General features: G+C 44.4%; 2 protein-coding genes and 1 pseudogene across 3 annotated transcripts; 1 reads left to right on the forward strand and 2 right to left on the reverse strand.

Moving 5' to 3' along the window:
• Positions 1–7,724: 7,724 nt before the first annotated feature.
• Positions 7,725–9,077, reverse strand: LOC308519835 (tripartite motif-containing protein 60-like; the record flags this gene model as incomplete). The annotated part of the gene is made up of 1 exon (XM_081092126.1): positions 7,725–9,077. One exon carries the CDS (start codon positions 9,075–9,077, stop codon positions 7,725–7,727), a length of 1,353 nt encoding a protein of 450 aa, XP_080948252.1.
• Positions 9,078–9,884: 807 nt separating this feature from the next.
• On the forward strand, positions 9,885–10,177 carry LOC308519837 (small ubiquitin-related modifier 1-like; annotated as a pseudogene). Its single transcript has one exon. The product of its transcript is annotated as a small ubiquitin-related modifier 1-like (transcript).
• An 8,403-nt stretch (positions 10,178–18,580) lies between these two features.
• Positions 18,581–19,942, reverse strand: LOC308520246 (tripartite motif-containing protein 60-like; the record flags this gene model as incomplete). The annotated part of the gene is made up of 1 exon (XM_081092762.1): positions 18,581–19,942. The coding sequence occupies one exon, from the start codon at positions 19,940–19,942 to the stop codon at positions 18,581–18,583; it is 1,362 nt and encodes a 453-aa protein (XP_080948888.1).
• Between the last annotated feature and the right edge of the window lie 569 nt (positions 19,943–20,511).

Below are 20,511 nucleotides of genomic sequence, written 5' to 3' on the forward strand. Positions count from 1 at the left end.
GATTTTCTGCCCAGAAATGGCAAAAGGTTGGTATGATTATAGGTAGAAGTTGCAGAAAGCATAGTTATAGAATATGGGTTCATTATACATGAGATCATAAGATTTTCTCTCCTATTCTGAATACCTAGAATATTCTATGATTTACTTTTAAAAACCTAACCATTTGAATTCCATTTTAGTGTTTCTCTGCTCTCTTCTAGCCAAGAAGGTTTCTCCTATTCCCTTCCTTAAGCTTCATCCATGTCCCTTCATCTCAGAGTTCTCAGATCCACTTCATCTTTCTCCCTCACAGCTGTTTCAAACTGGTCTCCTTTCTCCACTCGAAATCCATCCTCTGCTTCCCTGTTCCCACATCCCATCCCCACCCAACAAATCTCCCATACTGAGAAAAATTGATATTGAGAAAAGACCAAGGCTGGCATTAAAGTGCCATCTGCTTGTAGGTTATGTGGGCTGGATTTCAGGTCTGATCTCAGTCTGCCTGAATCATCTGTTCCTCCAGAGACAGATGCAACCAGGAAAATAGAACTCAGCTTCCCTTTCAGTTTGGTGTCAGCATACACATCAATTTAGGTAAACCTCTTGGAACCTCTGGCTTTATTTTTTAAATATATTTTTATTGATTTCAGAGAAAAAAAGAGAAGAGAGAGAAATAGAAACATCAATGACTAGAGAGAATCATTTATAGGTTGTCTCCTGTGTGCCCCACCTTTGGGATGGAGTCGGTAGCCTACGTATATGCTCTTTACCAGAATCGAACCCAGGCACTCTATCCACTGAGCCAAACCAACTAGGGCAGAACCTCTGGTTTTAAACAAAAAGAATTTGACACCAGACACTGAGACATTATAGAAAGAGGATTCCCACAGGCAACTTCAGACCAGCACTTAAGAGCACTTTCCACAAGGGTATTGACATAAGGGTTATTCCTTACCCCATAGGTCAGATTGGGATTCTGATATCTGTATATTTTGCAAGCATTTAGATGGTATAGGGCAAGGCTAACTGAGGGACACCAGCAATAATGAAAGCATGTGTCTTAAAATAACATGAATCCAAGTGATGATTGGCTTGTGAGGTAAAGTCAAGGCCCTGCTAGAGTAGCCACCCAGAAAGCCAAGGGTGGGAGCAATACCTCCATGGCTCTCAGTTTGGTCCCACCTCCTGCACCAGTATCATCCCCACTCCCAGCTTACCTGGGGCCTGCTCCTTTGAGTGAGTCCCTGAAGTGTGTCTTCAAGAAGAGTCTCTGAAGTCAGTCTCCTACCAGTTAAATGCTTAGCAATGTGAGCCTGGCCTATATATACCACTAGGAGGGTGAATCTCTTTAAGACCTCACCCACCAAAGCTCCTCCCTGGAGGTGGGACTTGTGGGCAAGGGTGGTAATAGGAGGATCTTTAGAAGTCTGGTTGATGGGATCTCCTCTTATTCCTGAAAGCTAGGAGGGACTAACCTTGTTAATATGCATAATCTGATTTGCACTTTCTAATCCTCCCTTGAATTTCTCAACACCCTTTCATCCCATTCGGCTGAGGAAGAAACTGAAATTAAAAGTAAAATCTTGCCCTAACTGGTTTGGCTCAGTGGATAGAGCATTGGCCGGCAGACTGAAGAGTTCCCAGGTTTGATTCAGGTCAAGGGCACATATCCAGGTTGCAAGGTCAATCCCCAGTTGGAGGAGTGCAGGAGGCAGCTGATCAATGATTCTCATCATTGATGTTTCTGTCTCTCCCTCTCCCTTCCTCTCTGAAATCAATAAAAATATATTTAAATAAAAATACTAATAAAAGTAAAATCTTTGCTTCCTTTCCAACTTGGGCCCAGCATAATGGCTCTCAAAAAGAAGGATGGAGAGAAGGGCCTTTGTGCAGATAATTTTCTCAGGATCAATGGGCAGAACATATGAGAGTCTCTATCCCAACCAAACCAAGGGTTTGCTATTACGCCCCTAGAGAAGCCTGGATGGCTGCTACCCCCAGGCTGCTTGGTAGAATATTAGTGCAGCGCAATGAAGGTGTAACTGTCTGGCGGACCCTGTTCTTCCAGGGAGGCCTGGGCTGAAGAACAGAAGGTGTGATTTGAGCATAAAACCACGATAAGACCTGGGGATTACACACCTTTTTTAAATCCTTAGCTGAGGGCATGCTTAGAGAAAGGGAGTCAGAGAGAAAAAGCAAGAGAGAGAGAGAGAGAGAGAGAGAGAGAGAGAGAGAGAGAGAGAGAGAGAGAGAGAAGAAGAAGAAGAAGAAGAAGAAGAAGAAGAAGAAGAAGAAGAAGAAGAAGAGGAAGAGGAAGAGGAAGAGGAAGAGGAAGAGGAAGAAGAAGAAGAAGAAGAAGAAGAAGAAGAAGAAGAAGAAGAAGAAGAAGAAGAAGGGGAGAGGGAGAAGGACAGGGAGAGGTACAGGGAGGGACAGATGGAGAAGGAGAGAGAGAGATATGCCTGACTGGGGATGGAACCCACAACTAGAGTGACCAGGGATTGAACCCATAATGGGATGCTTCAAGCAATGGAGTCATGTGGCAAGGGCAAAACATTTTCAGAACAGAACTTGTGTGTTAACTCGGTAATTTTTATGGCATCAACATCATAACCATCTCCCACTCAGCCCTGCGCCCATGTACATTTTAAGTGGTAGATTCAAACCCAAAAGATCTGGTAGAAGAGTTTTGGTTTGCTCTGACCAGTGTGGGTCAGTTGGTTAGAGAATCATCTCATACACCATACACCCAAAGGTTCTTGATTTGATCCCATGTCAGAGTGAATGCCTATATTTCCAATTAGATTCCAGTCATGGTGCATATGAGAAGCAACCAATCAATGTTTCTCTCTCATCAATGTTTTTCTCTCTCTCTCTCTCTTTCTAAAACCAATAACCATGTCCTCGGATGAGGTTTCAAAAATAAGAAAAATATCTGGTTTATTATTATTTGTTTTTAATCCTCACCATAGGATATTTTTCCATTAATTTTTAGGGAGAGAGAGAAAGGCAGAGAGAAATAGCGATGTGAGAGAAAAACACGTCAATTGGTTGCCTCCTGCACAAGCCCTGACCAGGGCCAACCTGGGAGGAGCCTAAAACCCAGGTATGTGCCATTGAGTGAAATCACACCCAGGACCCTTTGATCTGCAGGTGGACACTCTATCCACTGAGCCAAACCAGCTAGGGCTAGCTTATATTTTTAAAATATATTTTTATTGATTTCAAAGAGGAAGGCAGAGTGAGAGAGAAATAGAAATATCAATGATAAGGGAGAATCATTGGTCAGCTGCCTCCTGTATGTCCCCTACTGGGGATTGAGCCCAAGCCCTGGCATACGCCCTAACAGAGAATTAAACCATGACCTCATGGTATGTAGGTCGACACTCAACCATTAAGCCACACTGACTAGGCTGTACATGCCAACTTTTTAAAAACAGTGCCTGGAACTGGGAAAGAACAAAATACATGATAGCTATTACTACTACTTCAAGTGAGGATCATTTCTTTCATCTATAATTTGGTAGCGACACTAGAAACAATGACTTTATAATAAAACACAGAAACCTGATTACTCCACCCTTTATATCACCTCCCAAGAAACATTTATTCCCACATTACAAATTTTTCTGGACCAAATGAAGTAAAGAATGTATTTGTTTGTCTCCTCCCTTCTCAAGAAGAAGCCATTTTTCTTTTACCTCTCTAACAATGCTCTCAGATTATGTCCAAATGTATCTGAGATTTTGGTTTCCAACACTGGAATAGTTTTTATTTATATGTTTTATTGATTTCAGAGAGGAAGGGAGAGAAAGATAGAAACATCAACGATGAGAAAATCAGCCATTGGCTGCTTCCTGAACACAACACACTGGGGATGGAGCCCACACCTGGGCATGTGTTTTCACCAGGTGTTGAGCCATGACATCCTGATTCATTGGTCGGCCCTCCAACACTGTCATGCCAGACTTGGGATAGATTTTACTGAATCTTACTTTTTTTGATTCATTAGGAACTAGACCAGGGGTGGGCAAACTTTTTGACTCGAGGGCCACAATGGGTTCTTAAACTGGACCAGAGGGCCGGAACAAAAGCATGGATGGAGTGTTTGTGTGAACTAATACATGTTAACACTGCTGCTGGTGAAGGAGCGGAGGGGAGAGCAAGAGAACCCTCCGCTCTTCCGGCTCCGCGGGCCGGATAGAACAGCCGGACGGGCCGGATGCGGCCCGCGGGCCATGGTTTGCCCACGGCTGCACTAGACCTTGCTGACTGGTCTCAGACTGCACTTCCTGGGCCCGTTTAACAGGCTAGTTTCTTCTCCCTCTCACTGTCTCAGATGGAGGTGGATCCCAGTTTCTTTCCCGTCACTCTATTTTTCATTGACTTCTTTGTCTCTTCATCCCAGGGCTCCTGGCATATTAGGGTCCACCGGACACATATCATTTAATTATTCATGCAGCAGGCCTTGTATAAGCCTTTGCTAAATGTGAGGCCCTGTGTTAGAAGCCTCGGTGAAAAGATCCCCACAGGAGTTCCCACCATCAGAGACTGACAGCCCAGACAACAGAGAAAGATGATGTGGTTTGAGACTTCCTCCATGTGGATGGCTGTCGATTCTATGAATAGGATAGTGGGTGTCCTTTAACCAGCAACACTATAACCTGGATACTAGCAATTTCCCCGTGAACGCCAAATAAACTTGTGTGTGCGTTTTTTAAAGGAATGATATATAATTTTTGGTAAAAACACAGGTATTATACTAGAGTACACTGAAAAGCACATTGTTTTTGCACCCAGACCACCAGGATTCTACGCTACTACACAGCATTACAATTTTTCTGTTTCTTCTGTAATTTCAAGAGCTTACTATTCATATATAGATATACAAGCAAAAACCTTTTTTTTTCTTGTTTGATTTTACATTATGAATGTGCTATGTCCCTTGTATTTCTATACTTTTTTGGGTTTTGCAATTTTATACTTGGGGTATGTGTGTGTGTGTGTGTGTGTGTGTGTGTAAGTTAGTTTACTTGTGAAGCAGTGAGAGAGACAATGCGCTACTCCTTATTTTACCAGAAAGGGTACCTGGCCCTGAACCAGTCTACATAGGACCGGCCAGTGGTGTATGGGTTTTTGACTTCATACAGGAAAGAATTCACAACACGAGCCCAGGAGAATGTTAGCGGACGCTTATAAACAGGGAAGGGTTGGGTGAATGAGCCTAGGCTGGGCTGCTTTGCTCACTAAGAAGTCAGAGAAAAGGGGGCCCTGGGGACAGGCTTCAGGGATGGCATTCCTGCGAGGAATGGGCACTGCCCCCTGCTGCCCTGGTTGCAAGCCTCATAGAATCCCTTAAAGTTTAGGAGATGCCTGACTGTGGGGGATGGGAGAGGGGGAAGGCTCAGGTGTGCTCCTGGGAAGCAGAGCATTCCTTTTGCACTTTTAAAATGTATACAGGGCCAGTGTGGACCAGCTGTTTGAGTGTTGTCCTGTGCACTGAAAGGTCGCCAGTTTGATTGCTGGTGAGGGCACATTCCCAGGTTGTGTGTTACATTCACAGTCAGGGTGGGCACGGGAGGCAACTGACCCATATTTCTCTCTCGCATCATAACCAATCAATGTTTTTCTCCCACATCGATTTTCTCTCTGTCTCCCTCTCCCATCTTCTCACTCTAACATCAATAAAAAATACATATTTTTAAAGTAAGAGATATTTTTCCCATTTGCTATGTAGATTTATTTCATGTACTTTTAAAAAATATTCAATGCCTCCTCAATGTAAAAATAAAAGTGAGATATATTTGTGTTAGGTTTTTTTGAAAGAATCACTGATGCAATGCTTTAATTTTATGAAAATATTTTGAAAATTGAAAAGAATTTGTAATGGATTCCCACACCTTTCTGCAGAGAAATGAGGAATCTCAAATAAAATATTACAGATAATTTCAGAAAAGGAGGGATAAAAGCACCTGTCTCCTGGTAGCTGCAAAACAAACACAAATATGCCATGCTCCTGGGAACAGAAGACACCAAAGAATTAAAATGGGGTCATGGCAGGGGGCAGGGCCACCTCTCCTGTGAGGTGTGTTCTCCCCAAGTGCAAGGGGTTTCCTCTGTGGGGGGCAGTTTGACAGACATGAGCAGAGCAATGACCATGGGCCAGCCCCAGGCCCAGAAAAGCAGCAAAATCAGAAAACCAACACTACAGCTGACCTCAGGACCAGCTGCATTGAGTAATGACCCCCTGCCCAGGCTAGAACCAATTAGTGGAGACCCTGACCTTGAAGGACATACCTGGAAAGCGGATGTACATTCTTTGAGATCCTCCCCTGGGACCTCCCCTAAAGTCTCCACCTTTAAAACCCTGGGCACCCAGGACCCAGCACACTCTCCCTCCTGGGAGCCAGCTCCTGCTTTGCCCTTCCCTCTCCCCTCCCCATCCCAGAGGTGGCGCACCTTGACCTTCCTCACATCTAAGCACCAAGGACCCTATTTTTGCCTCTACAAGTTGTGTTCTAAGCCCATTTCTTCTTTGAGGTACCTCTTCTACCTATGGTTTGACACAAAAAAACCTAGGATCCTGGAACATTCTAAGAACTATTTTTATGGCCACATAACATAGGCAAAACCTAAGACTCAAAATTTTGTTCTGGTGTCAAGACTGCTATTGGCACAGACACAGCAAGAGGGTATGAAATGGCTTATTACTCACTTCATGAGGTACGGTCAATTTACATGTTTGTCTTTTATTAGTGTAGATATTTGTATCACTACTGTCAACCTGCTTTTGCTCAGCCCTGTACATGAAAATTGAATAAAACATGAAACAAAAATAAGACAATTAGAATTCCCAAAAATGTATATGGAAAATATTTTTAAAATAATAAAAAGTAAATAATATGTATTTCTTTTTAAAAACATAGATGTTCTTGATTTCAGAAAGGAAGGAAGAGAGAAAGGCATAGAAACATCAGTGATGAGAGAGAATCATGCATTGGCTGTCTCTGCATGCCCCCTACTGGGAATTGAGCCAGCATCCAGGGCATGTGCCCTTGACTCCTGGTTCATAGGTCAATGCTCAACCACTGAGGGAGCATCACTGGCTGGCCTAGAATATCTTTCTTACCGAAACTTCTGACTTAGGTCAGTGAAATGTACAACACAGCCTCCATAGCACTCAGCAAATGCAGAGCAAAGCTGCAAGGATACCCTTGCCTAGGGAACCAGGGTGTCTTACAACACAAAGCCAGAGGAGGAAGCTCTGGTGGGGGGCTTCATATCTGGAAAAGGTGGTGACCAGCTTGCATAGTCAGGGTGGAGCCATCTGAAATTGGTTTCAAAAGCTCACACTGATGATGACTCACCACATAGGATGAGAGTATGAAAAATTTTATGCCTCACATGATGAGGTTTTGGACGGAGAGAAGGCTGGGTATTACAGTAGGTCCCAGAATGACTGAGAGCACAGGGAAAGGGACTAGCTTGTGGTGTTCATGGCAGGTACTGGGTGCTGTTGGCAGAAGCTTGTTTGATTGACACTTTCCCCCTCCCCTCAAGGATAGAGCACCTGGACTTTCTCATCAGCTTTCCCAGGTTTAAGATCAGGGAGGAGAAGGGTGCCTCCTACAAACTTGCAGCATTCAAACATCAAAACTGGAATCAGGCTCTTTATTGTAAGTATTTCTTTCCACAGCAAGGGTAGAAACTAAGCACATACAAGATTTCTTTCAAATTTGTCATCACTAGACTCTGATGATACAGGTTGTAAGAGGTTCTGAAGAAGATGTAATAGAGAAATAAGGCATAAGTTTTCCTGTAAATGTAGCCGTGATTCCGTACAACAATGAGCAGGTCTTCAAATTATAAAATGAAACCTCTCCCAACTCATAGTCCAGGAAAACACCAATCTTTCCTTGTCCAATGGGGGAAGGGCCAAATGTATGAGTCCAACAGCCATTGCTTGGGGATGATGGTGATAGAGTATTTCTGGGGAAAGAGTCCTTACACACACCTAAGGACCATTTCCCTGTGCCTCCTATGTTTACCACCCAAAAATGCCTGCCAGCATCAAATCCCTCAGAACTCAGGACAGCTGGGTAAGAAGTAAGTGCCTGGGGATGATGAAAACCAAACGATGTCCTATATATCACACTTTTTCTATCTCTTAATATAATGAGACTTGGGTGGGCAGTTTCAGGATCCAGTGTCAAATCTGCCTGAAACGTGCGGATCATTTTATGCAGGCCCAAGTAGTGTGGGGGGAGACAGCAACTCCTCTTTAATTCATATGAAAACACTCCTGGGGGCTCTAGGTTTCCATAGCTGTTGTGGAGGCTTTCAATGCCTGTGAGTAAACCCAGGCCTGTCTGCAAACACTTCTCTTCTATTTCACTTAACAGAATGTTTAACCTGAACATATGGTATGAAATTTGCTTTCCGTTTTCAATTAGTTTTTCTTCAACATCATTCTCTTCTATAGGCAGATCGTTATCAATTTCATCTCGCTCTCTTTCCAATAAAAACTTAAGTTCGTTACATTCATAGTCCAATTCCTCCCTCCATTTTTCCATCTTTCTCTTTACTTCCCAAGTATTTGCAACTTGCTTTTTATATACAGTTTCAACACTTTCAAGGCTGTTAGTGAGGACCCCAATGTGCCTTTTGAGCACCCCTCTCTGACTAGCTGCTGCTTCCTCAATGGGGATCAGGGGCTGATCCGGGGGGTCTAAGGAGCCCTTGCACTGGGGACACAGCAGCTCCAGGCTTTTCTCACAGAACAGGGTCAGAACCTCACAGTGCTTCCCACACAAGGGCATTTCTTCCTGCAATTTCCTCTTGCTCCCCGAGGTGGGGATCTGCTTAACAATCTCAGTCATGTAACATAATTGGGTGTTCCTCTCCAATTTCCTGTCAGGACAGTGGTGGAGGCAGACAAGACAGGGAAAGGTGCCCCGTAGACCTTCCCAGCGCTGGTGGATGCAGGAGGAACAGAAGTTGTGCCCACAGGCAATGGTCACTGGGTCTGTCAGGTAATCCAGGCAGATGGGACAGCTGGCCTCTGCTTGGAGCTCGGCCAGGGAAGCCGCAAAGGCCATGGTGCAGTGAAGGTGACTATCAGAAGAGACTCCCTTCAGTCAGTGCGATCCTCCAGGAGCGAGGAGAAGTGAGAAGCGGAGGTCTGCTCAGGCCTCCCTCTCTGTGGAAGTCACTAGGAGCTTCCCCGAAGAGTTCCAGTGGGCAGCTGATGTCCAGTCTTCCTATACTGGTAAGCTTCTCCTGTATCTAATGTCAGGTTGCCCCCAGTGGAAATCAGCTGTGGACTCTGGTAAAAAGAACAAGCAACATGCAAGTCATAAGAGGTTTCTGAGGACCAAAAGATATCACCACTTAAAAGTTCATTCAGCATTAACCCTTCCCTCCCCGTATGAATGATATGTCAGGTAGACCAAATCATTTATCATGACAACTAGAGGCCTGATGCACAAAAGTCATGCAAGAGTAGGCCTTCCTTCCCCTGGCTGCCAGAACCCTCTTCCCTCTGGCACCTGGGACCTGGGCTTCTCTGCTCCAGCTGTCAACAGGTACCCGGTACCTGAACTGGCTTCCCTCTGGCCCCTCCTTTGTCAGGAAGGACTTCCAGAAGACATCCTGTCTAATTAGCATATCACCCCTTTTATTATTATAGATTATAGATATTTAAGGAGGAGTTAGAAGTAAAGTCTACCTATTTTGCAACTTAAGAGGAATTAGTCAATCTAGGCAAATTTATTATTGGCCTCAAGCATCACCAAAAAAAAGTGATCTTGTGCTGTGGGGAAGAGAAGGATTTGTAAGCCCAGGAGTGAGGTCCTGCCTACCAGAGGCTGCTTCTGTGCTAAGACCCCAGGTGAAGCACCAAGCACATGTGTGACCAGGAGGCAAAACTCTCAACAGGGAATAAGAAGGAAGAAGGGTACATTCAACTCAAAGTCATTGGAAAGGACAGCAGTGAGATTCACTTCAAAGTGAAAATGACAACGCATCTCAAGAAACTCAAAGAATAGTGCTAAGACAGAGAATTCCAATGAACTGGCTCAGGTTTCTCTTGGAGGGTCAGAGAATTGTTGATAATCACACTCCAAGAGAACTGGGAATGGAGGAGGAAGATGTGAGTGAAGTTTATCAAGAACAACCAGGGGGTTATTCAATGGTTTAGATATACTTTTTCTTTTCTTTTCCCTCAATCCTCTCTAATTGTTAAAAATAATTCTTTTGTAATGTGGTGTTCAAAATGGAATTGATAAATGACACGCCCCCACCCCCGCATCTCTTTAAAACCTGTAGGAATTTGAATTCTAGTGCCCATTATTCATTATTGTTGGTTTTCATTGTGCTGAGTTTTGGTGATCAAGCCTCGGCCTCCTTCATATCGCCTTCTCCTTTTGAAATATTAAATGTGTTCACAGGGAGGCCACCCTTTTCAGGACTGTGCATTTTGAGGCTTGTGATAAATGAGGTGGACCAATGCAAGTGTTCATAATACTTCTAATAGGCCCAGAAGTTCTAGCATGTGATTGCTTCACTCCTGGACTATGACTTTTAGTGGGAGGTGGGAGTTTTTCAGTGAACTCAACTGTGGAATTATGACCTTTCATCAGCTTGAAGCTACTTTTAAAATCTGAAGGTCTGGATCAAAAAAAGAGGAATATCAGGTTGGAGTCAAGATGACAGATAAGGTGAGAGTTATGACTGACGCCAAAGATGACTTTACTGAAGAGAAAGCATTTTAAGAGTAAAGGAAAATCTTGCCCTGGCCGGTTTGGTTCAGTGGATAGAGCATTGGCCTGCGGACTGAAGGGTCCCAGGTTCGATTCTGGTCAAGGGCGTGTACCTTGGTTGAGGGCACATCTCCAGTATGGGGTGTGCAGGAGGCAGCTGATCAATGTTTCTCTCTCATGGATATTTCTAACTCTCTACCCCTCTCCCTTCCTCTCTGTAAAAAATCAAATATATATATATATATATATATATATATATATATATATACATATTTTAAAGAGTAAAGAAAAAAATCTTGTCAGAAGATCCTGGAAAAGTTTTAATTTTCATCAGCATTTAATAAAGTTATTAGTGCAGAAGTGTGTGCAACAGAACACTGCTCTTTTTTAATTTCATTTGTACATTTCAGCCAGGGATATGACTTTTCAATGGGCATGGTCTGTACCAGCTTCATTAAAGTAAAAAAATATTTGGAAGAAAAAAAAAGTGATCTGGCCAGGCAGCTCAGTTGGCTGGAGCATGGTGCAGATGTGTCACTGTTTCAGAGTCAGTTCATGGCCAGTGACCAAGCAATAATCAAGGAATGTAGGCAAAAATGAGTTGAACAAATCAACCTCTCTCTCTCTCACCCCCATTTCTCTAACCCTAAAGGCCTATTAATAAAAAGAGGGGCCTGTGTGGCTCAGTTGGTTGGAGTGTTGTCCCGTGCACCAGGTCACAGGTTCCATCCTCACATGGGTCATGTAAGAGAGGCAACTAATTGAGGTATCTCTCTCACATTGATGTTTCTCTGGCACTCTCTCTCCCTCCCTCCCTCTCTTAAAAATAAATAAATAAATAAACATCATACAACTGTTGGAGGGACTATACCATTATTTGTGAGAAAGTTTTGACTGATAAATGAATCTAAATCCCATCAGAGTTCCAAAGCATCTGTTTACAGGAACTATAAGCGATTGAGTAAACTCTGAAGAATAATCTGGTCAATTTAATATTTCAACTTGATTGTACCACTGGATAGCCATTTAGCTGCTGAAACACTAACTCTGGGTGTGACTGTGAGATTTCTGGGAGAGATTAGTATTTGAATCTGTTGAGAAAAGCAGACAGCCCCCCACATGTCAGTGGGCAGCATCCATCCACTGACCGCCTGAAGAGAACAAGCACCTGGGAAGGCTGCATTCACTCTCTGCAAGACTCACTGCCCCATCCTCTCACCCTTTACAAGAAAATAAATTTAAAAAATAAATTATTTTAAAAACTTTAATGTAGAAGTATGTAAATTAAGAGTCTCTTTTAGAAATATACTAGAGCAGTGATGGCAAACCTATGACACTCATTTTTTGGTTGATTTTCCTTTGTTAAATGGCATTTAAGTATATAAAATAAATATCAAAAATATACATCTTTGCTTTACTATGGTTGCAAATATCAAAAAATTTCTATTTGTGACACGGCACCAGAGTTAAGTTAGGGTTTTTCAAAATGCTGACACGCCGAGCTCAAAAGGTTTGCCATCACTGTACTAGAGGCCCGGTGCACAACATTTGTGCACTGGGGGTGAAGGGTGGGGGGTAAAGTGTCCCTCAGCCCTGCCTGTGCCCTTTAGCAGTCCAGGAGCCCTCGGGGGATGTCCGACTGGAGCGGGCCTAAGCCGCAGTCAGACATTTTTAACGCTACCGCGGAGGTGGGAGAGGCTCCCACCTCTGCCACTGTGCTCACCAGCTGTAAGCCCAGCTCAGGGCTTCTCGCTGAGCAGCACTCCCCTGTGGGAGCGCACTGACCACCAGGGGGCAGCTGCTGTGTTGAGCATCTGCCCTCTGGTGGTCAGTGCCCATCATAGTTACCAGTTGTTCCACCTCCACGGTTCAGTTGACTTGCATATTACCCTTTTATTATATATATAATGAAAAGTTTACAAGTAAACTCATAAAGATTTCCTGCCCAGAAATGGCAAAAGGCTGGTATGACTATAAGGAAAAGTTGCAAAAAAATTAGTTATAGAATACTAGTGGCCAGGTGCACGAAATTTGTCCACATTAAAAGGGGATTAATTAGAGGAAATATTTTAATATTGCTATTTGCCCTTCCTCTATAATTGAAGTGTCAGGGATGAAAGAAAAGTAGTAAAATGTATATGAAAATTTTCCTCCTGTCAGAGTCTGGGGTGTGCCCAGGGACCCAGAGTCAAGTCCCCACCCACCCATGACACCTCAAAATTGCGCAAGACCCAGACCCAGCTGGCCCCACCCCCATTGGGTGAGATCCAGACCTGGCCAACCGCACCCTTGTCAGGCTGTGCTGGGCAGGGAGCGCAGCCTCAGGTCACCCAGCACACCATCAGGTTCCCCGACCCGGGGCAGGGCCCACAGCCTGAGGTCCCTCAGCCCAGCATCAGGGTGGTGGGCACGGCCTGTGGTCCCCCGGCCAGGCCCAGTGCCATGCAGCCTCAGGTCCCTGGCTCTCTTCTAGCCAAGAAGGTTTCTCCTACTCCCTTCCTTAAGCTTCATCCATTTCCCTTCATCTCAGAGCTCTCAGATCCATTCCATCTCCTTTCTTCCTCACAGTTGTTTCAAATTGGTCCCCTTTCTCCCCTCCAAATCCATTATCTGCTTCCTTGTTTCCACATCCCATCCCAGCCAACAAGTCTCCCATATAGAAATTGAGAAAAGACCAAGGCTAGCATTAAAGTGCCACCTGCTTGTAGGTTGTGTGGGCTGGATTTCAGGTCTGATTTCAGTCTGCCTGTGTCATTGGGGATGGGTTTTTTGATCATCTGTTCCTCCAGAGACAGATGCAGCCAGGAAAATAGCACTCAGCTTCCCCTTTCAGTTTGGTGTCAGCATACACATCAATTTAGGGAAACCTCTTGGAACCTCTGGTTTTATTTTTAAAATATATTTTTATTGATTTCGGAGAGAAAAAGAGAAGAAGAGAGAAATAGAAACATCAATGAGGAGAGAGAATAATTTACTGGCTACCTCCTGCAGGCCTAACACTGGGGATTGAGTCTGCAACCCTGTATATGCCCTTGACCAGAATCGAACCCAGGTACTCTTATCAGCTGAGCCAAACTGGCTAGGGAGGGACTTTAACAAAAAGAATTTGACACCAAACATTGAGACATTCTAGAAGAGGATTCCTGAAGCATCCATCTTATATAAAAGCTGCTGTTTGAAATTTTAACCCTATTTTGGCTTCTGTAAATGCTTGCTTGCTTAAATAATAAGGAAATAAGACTACTCCCATTCCAGAGAGGCCATAAACTATGCTCCAGACAGATTTTCAGTGCTGGCACCAGCCCAGGCCTTGAGATATGGTCTCATGGCCCCTTCCCAGCACGCAGACATTCTTTCTCAGAAGGCCCAGAAGTCTCATTCCAAATTTGGGAGACAAAGGACTGGAAAAAGTATAGAGAGAGTTTCCTCCATACTGGGAGGCCCAGAATTTGAAAGACACATTTTTCTCTGGGCCTGCCCATAATTAAAATGTAACTCCCCTTTCTCTAAGCCTGGCTTGCTTTTTCTCCAGTCTTCTCTAACATTCCCACAGGGAGCTTCAGACTAGCACTTCAGGGCACTTTGCATGAGGGTATTGACTAAGGGGTATTTATAACCCATTAGGTCAGATTTGGAACATGGTATCTGTATCTTTTGCAAGCATTTAGATGACGTAGGGCAAGGCTAACTGAGGGACACCAGCAATAATTAAAATATGTTTCTTAAAATAACCTGAATCCAAGTGATGATTGGCTTGTGAGGTAAAGTCAAGGCCCTGCTAGAGTAGCCACCCAGAAAGCCAAGGGTGGGGAGCAATACCTCAGTGGCTCTCAGTTTGGTCCCACCTCCTGCACCAGTATCATCCCGACTCCCAGCTTACCTGGGGCCTGCTCCTTTGAGTGAGTCCCTGAAGTGTGTCTCCAAGAAGAGTCTCTGAAGCCAGTCTCCTACCAGTTAAATGCTTAGTAATGTGAGCCTGGCCTATATATACCACTAGGAGGGTGAATCTCTTTAAGACCTCACCCACCAAAGCTCCTCCCTGGAGGTGGGACTTGAGTGTGAGGGTGGGGATAGGAGGATCTTCAGAAGTCTGGTTGATGGGATCTCCTCTTGTTCATGCAGGCCATAGAGGACTAACCTTGTTAGTATGCATAATCTAATTTGCATCCTCCCTTGAACTTCTCACCACTCTTTAATCCCATCTTTTCTGCGGAAGAAACTGAAATGAAAAGTAAAATCTTGCCCTAACTGGTTTGGCTCAGTGGATAGAGCCTTGGCCTTGGGACTTAAGGGTTCCAGGTTCAATTCTGGTCAAGGGCACATACCCAGGTTGCAGGCTCAATCCCCATTGGGGGCGGGGGGGGGGGGCGGGGCGGGGGTTGCAGGAGGCCGCTGATCAATAATTCTCTTTCATCATTGATGTTTCTATTTCCCTCACCCTTCCTCTCTGAAATCAAAACAAATATATTAAAATAATACTAATAAAAGTAAAATCTTTGCTTCCTTTCCAACTTGGGCCTGGCATAGTGGCTCCCACAAAGAAGAGTGGAGAGAAGAAGGGCCTTTCTGCCATGGAGGAGGTAGTGACCAGAGAACACACCATCAACATCACAAGCACATCTATGGAGTGGGTTTCAAGCAATACATGAAATATATCTGTATGTGGGTGTGAAAAACAAAAACAAAACCTGTAGATATATTTTTTGTAAAAAGAAAATTATAGGGAACATTTGATATCTTGCTTCCCAGCAATAGTCATCATTTCGGGCTCAAATAAATGCTTATAATTTATTTATTTATTTATTTATTTATTTTTGTTAATCCTCACCCAAGAATTTTTTTCCATTCAATTTTAGGGAAAGTGGAAGAGAGAGGGAAAGACGGAGACAAACAATGACCTAAGAGCAACAGTTGGTTCCTCCTGCATGAGCCCAGACAAGAGCCCGGGTCAGGGAAGAGCCTGCAACCAAAGTATGTGGCCTTGTGTGGAGTGCAACTCAGACCCTTTGGTCAGCAGATCAACAGGGTATCCACTGAGCCAAACTGGCTAGAGTTCTTATGATTATATTTTTAAAGGAAAGTGTAGAACACAACACATAGTTGTCTCATATTGTATTATGGAACAATGCTATGTAATAAAAAGCTAATATGCAAATAGACCCCATGGCAGAACAACCAAACAACTGAACAACCGGTCGCTATGACATGCACTGACCACCAGGGGGAGGGCACGGAACATGGTGGGCATTGGCCACGGTGGCATGGTGGAGCGGGGGCGCCAAACCATGGTGGGGTGCTGGTCACTGTCATCAAGAAAAGTGTCTGGTGGTTACTATGGATTAGAAAAATGTGGTACATCTACACGATGGAATACTATGCTGTTCTAAAAAGGAAGGAACTCTTACCATTTGCAATGGCATGGATGGAACTGGAGAGCATTATGCTAAGTGAAATAAGCCAGTCAATGAAGGAAAAATACCACATGATCTCACTCATTCATGGATAATAGAGACCACTATAAACTTTTGAACAATAATAGATACAGAGGCAGAGCTGCCTCAAACAGATTGTCAAACTGCAGCGGGAAGGCCGGGGAGGGTTGGGGGGCAGGAGGTAGGGGGGTAAGAGATCAACCAAAGGACTTGTATGCATGCATATAAGCATAACCAATGGACATAAGACACTGGGGGATAGGGGAGGCTAGGGGACTGTCTAGGGCGGGGTGATAAAATGGACACATATGTAATACCCTTTGTAATACTTTAAGCAAAAAAAAAAAAAAAGACAAGTGTCTGGTGGTTACTGAAAATTCTTTGCTGCTGTGCGCCACAGTCCCACTGGGCACTCACACGCACTGCCAGCGCAGGCAACACTCACACCCACAGCTGGAACTGGAGCCGCTGCTCGCAGCAGCTGCCTGCAGCCAGCGCCTGTCCTGATTGCTCAGTGCCGTTAGTGGGTGCAAGTGGCGACTGCTGGCCTCAATTGCCCCTAAAAGCTTCTCCACCTCCCCTTGCTCCTGAGTGGCGACCGGGGAAGCAGTCACTGCTCAAAACTGCTATCAGCCTGTTCCAGCTGGCCCTTCAATGCTCCCTCTTTCTCTAGCTGTACTGACCCAGTGGTGTGACGACACATGACTGAGGGAGTTAGATCCCCGGTGGGTAATGGAACGGCGCCCTGCTGGCCTACACTGCACTTTATAAGAATAAGCACCTGAGATCAGCACAGCATGGCAGGGCCACTCTGATCAGTGCAGTGGTCCCTTGTGCCTCAATAAAAGCTCTGAGGAGAAACTTTTCCAGTTATGGAGAGACAATTAGTACAGAGATATGCACAGTAAAACTTTATTTCCAAACATTGTAAACAATACCATACAAGTATACAAACAGAAGCGTGCTCTCAAAGCTTGTCAATTTCCCATAAGGTCAAAATGAGCACGTGACCTTAGCAGGTCATACAGTGGTTGTAAAACGTAGGTTTATAGCCCTGGCAACTTGGCTCAGTTTCTTGGAATGTCTTGTCATACAACAAAAAGTGGGCAGTCTTGATTCTCAGTCAGGGCACCTAGGCTTCGGGTTCAATCCATGTTCAGGGTGAGTACAGGAAGCAATTGATGGATGCTTCTCTCACATTGATGTTTCTCTCTCTCTCTCTGTTTCTCCTCTCTCTCTCTCTCTCTCTCTCTCTCTCTCTCTCTCTCTCTCTTTCTCTCTCTCTCTATCAGTAAACATCATCAGGTGATAATTTTATTTTAAATATTTTTTTATTTATTTCAGACAGTAAGAGGGAGAGTTAGGGACATCAACAATGAGAGAGAATCCTTGATAGGCTGCCTCCTGCGCACCCCACTCTGTGGATTGAACCCAAAACCTGGGCATGTGCCCTGACTGGGAATCAAAATGAACCAAGACCTTCTGATTCATAGATCTATGCTCAACCACTGAACCACTCCATCTAGGTGCAGTTGAGAAATTTAAAACAAAGGTATGTTTACAGTTGTTGGCAGGCAAAAGTTTATCCTCTTGTTATTTGTTATTAATTACTGTACATATTTGTAACACTATTGTCAACCTGCTTTTGCTCAGCCCTGCACATGAAATTGTTATAAAACATGAGACACAAAGCAAGACATTTAGAATTCCCAAAAAATTACATGGAAAATAACAAATAGTAAATAGAATATGTTTCTTATGGAAACTTCTGACTTAGGTCAGTCAAATCTACAACACAGCCTCCCTAGAACTCAGCAACTGCAGCACAAATTGCAAGGACACCCTTGCCTAGGGAACCAGGGTGTGTTACCACACAAAGCCAGAGGAGGAAGCCCTGGCAGTGGGCTTCATATCTGGAAAATCCTGCTCACAATGTCAAAGGTGGTGACCAGCTTGCACAGGCAGGGAGGAAGGCACCCAAAATTGGTTTCATATGTTCACACTGATGACTCCCCACGTATCAGAAGAGTATGACAAAGTATATTACTCACACGGTGACATTTTGGGGGAGAGAAGGGTAGATATTAGAATAAATCCCAGAAGGACTGAGAGGATAGGGAAAGGGGGCTAGCTTGTGGTGTTCATGTTGGTTACTGGGTGCTGTTGTTGGGAGCCAGCTGACACTGATGGAAACTTGCTTGATTGGAACTTCTCCCCTGCCCCCAAGGATGGAGCACCTGGACTTTCTCATTAGCTTTCCCCGGTGTAAGGTCAGGGAGGAGAGAAGGGTGAGTCCATAACACTTTCAACATTCAAACATCAAAAGAGGAATCAGGATTTTGATGCTAAGTATTCCTTTCAATAAAAAGGAAAGAAAATAAGCAAACAAAATTCCCCCCAAGTTGTTCATCACTTCACTCTGATTGTAAGGGATTCTGAAGAAGGTCCAATGGAGAAATAAGGCCTAAGTTGCTCTGTAAAGGTATCACGGAATCCATCCAAGAATGACCTGCTATTCAAATTGTAAAATGAAACCTCTCCCAACTCATAGTCCAGAAAAACGCCAATCTTATGTTGCCGTGCACAGAAAATGTGGAGTAAATTAGTCTTCTGCTGATATTGCCAGCATCCATTGCTTGGGGATGGTGATCTGAGAGTATTTCTGAGGATGGATTCTTTACACACACCTAAGAAACATTCACCTGTGCCTCCTATTTCTATCTGCCAAAAACACCTGCCAGCATCAAAGCCTTCAGAACTCAGGACAGCCGGGGAAGAAGTGCATGCCTGGGGATTAGGAAGACCATCTGGTCTCCTATAGGTCACATTTTTTCTATCTCTTGAGATAATGAGACTTGAATGGGCAGTTTCAGGATCCAGTGTCAAATCTGCCTGAAACGTGCGGATCATTTTATGCAGGCCCAAGTAGTGTGGGGGGAGACAGCAACTCCTCTTTAATTCATATGAAAACACTGCTGGGGGCTCTAGGTTTCCATAGCTGTTGTGGAGGCTTTCAATGCCTGTGAGTAAACCCAGGCCTGTCTGCAAACACTTCTCTTCTATTTCACTTAACAGAATGTTTAACCTGAACATATGGTATGAAATTTGCTTTTCGTTTTCAATTAGTTTTTCTTCAACATCATTCTCTTCTATAGGCAGATCGTTATCAATTTCATCTCGCTCTCTTTCCAATAAAAACTTAAGTTCGTTACATTCATAGTCCAATTCCTCCCTCCATTTTTCCATCTTTCTCTTTACTTCCCAAGTATTTGCAACTTGCTTTTTATATACAGTTTCATCACTTTCAAGGTTGTTAGTGAGGACCCCAATGTGCCTTTTGAGCACCCCTCTCTGACTAGCTGCTGCTTCCTCAATGGGGATCAGGGGCTGATCCAGGGAGTCTGAGGGGTCCTTGCACTGGGGACACAACAGCTCCAGGCTTTTCTCACAGAACAGGGTCAGAACCTCATGGTGCTTCCCGCACAGGGGTATTTCTTCCTGCATTTTCCTCTGGCTCCCTGAGGTGGGGATCTGCTTAACAATCTCAATCATGTGACATAAATGGGTGTTCCTCTCCAAACTCCTGTCAGGGCAGTGGTGGAGGCAGACAGGACAGGGAAAGGTGCCCCGTAGACCTTCCCAGCGCTGGTGGATGCAGGAGGGACAGAAGTTGTGCCCACAGGCAATGGTCACTGGGTCTCTCAGGTAATCCAGGCAGATGGGACAGCTGGCCTCTGCTTGGAGCTTGGCCAGGGAAGCTGCAAAGGCCATGGTGCAGTGAAGGTGACTATCAGAAGAGACTCCCTTCAGTCAGTGTGATCCTCCAGGAGCGAGGAGAAGTGAGAAGCTGAGGTCTGCTCAGGCCTCCCTCGCTGTGCAACTCAGTAGGAGCTTCCAAGAAGAGTTCCAGTGGCCAGCTGACGTGTAGTCTCCCTGTCACCTTCTCCTGTAGTTAATGTCAGGTTCCCCAAGTGAAGATCATCTGCGGACTCTGGTCAAAAACCAAGCAACACACAAGTCATAAGTAGTTTCTGTGGACAAAAAGATATCACCATTGAAAGTTCAATCAGCATTAACCCTTCCCTCCCCGTATGAACAGCATGTCAGGTAGTCCGAATCAGTTATTATGACAAATTTAAGGAGGAGTTAGAAGTAAAGTCTACCTATTTTACAACTTAAGAGGAATTAGTCAATCTAAGCAAATTCATCATTGCCCTCGACCATCACAAAAAAAAGTGATCTTGCGCTGCGGGAAAGAGACAAGGATTTGTAAACCAGAGCAAGGTCCTGCCTACCAGAGGACGCTTCTTTGTGAAGTCCCCAGGTGAGTCACCGTCACC

This window comes from Myotis nattereri (assembly GCF_964212035.1).
Source record: "Myotis nattereri genome assembly, chromosome: 5".
Lineage (NCBI taxonomy): Eukaryota > Metazoa > Chordata > Mammalia > Chiroptera > Vespertilionidae > Myotis > Myotis nattereri.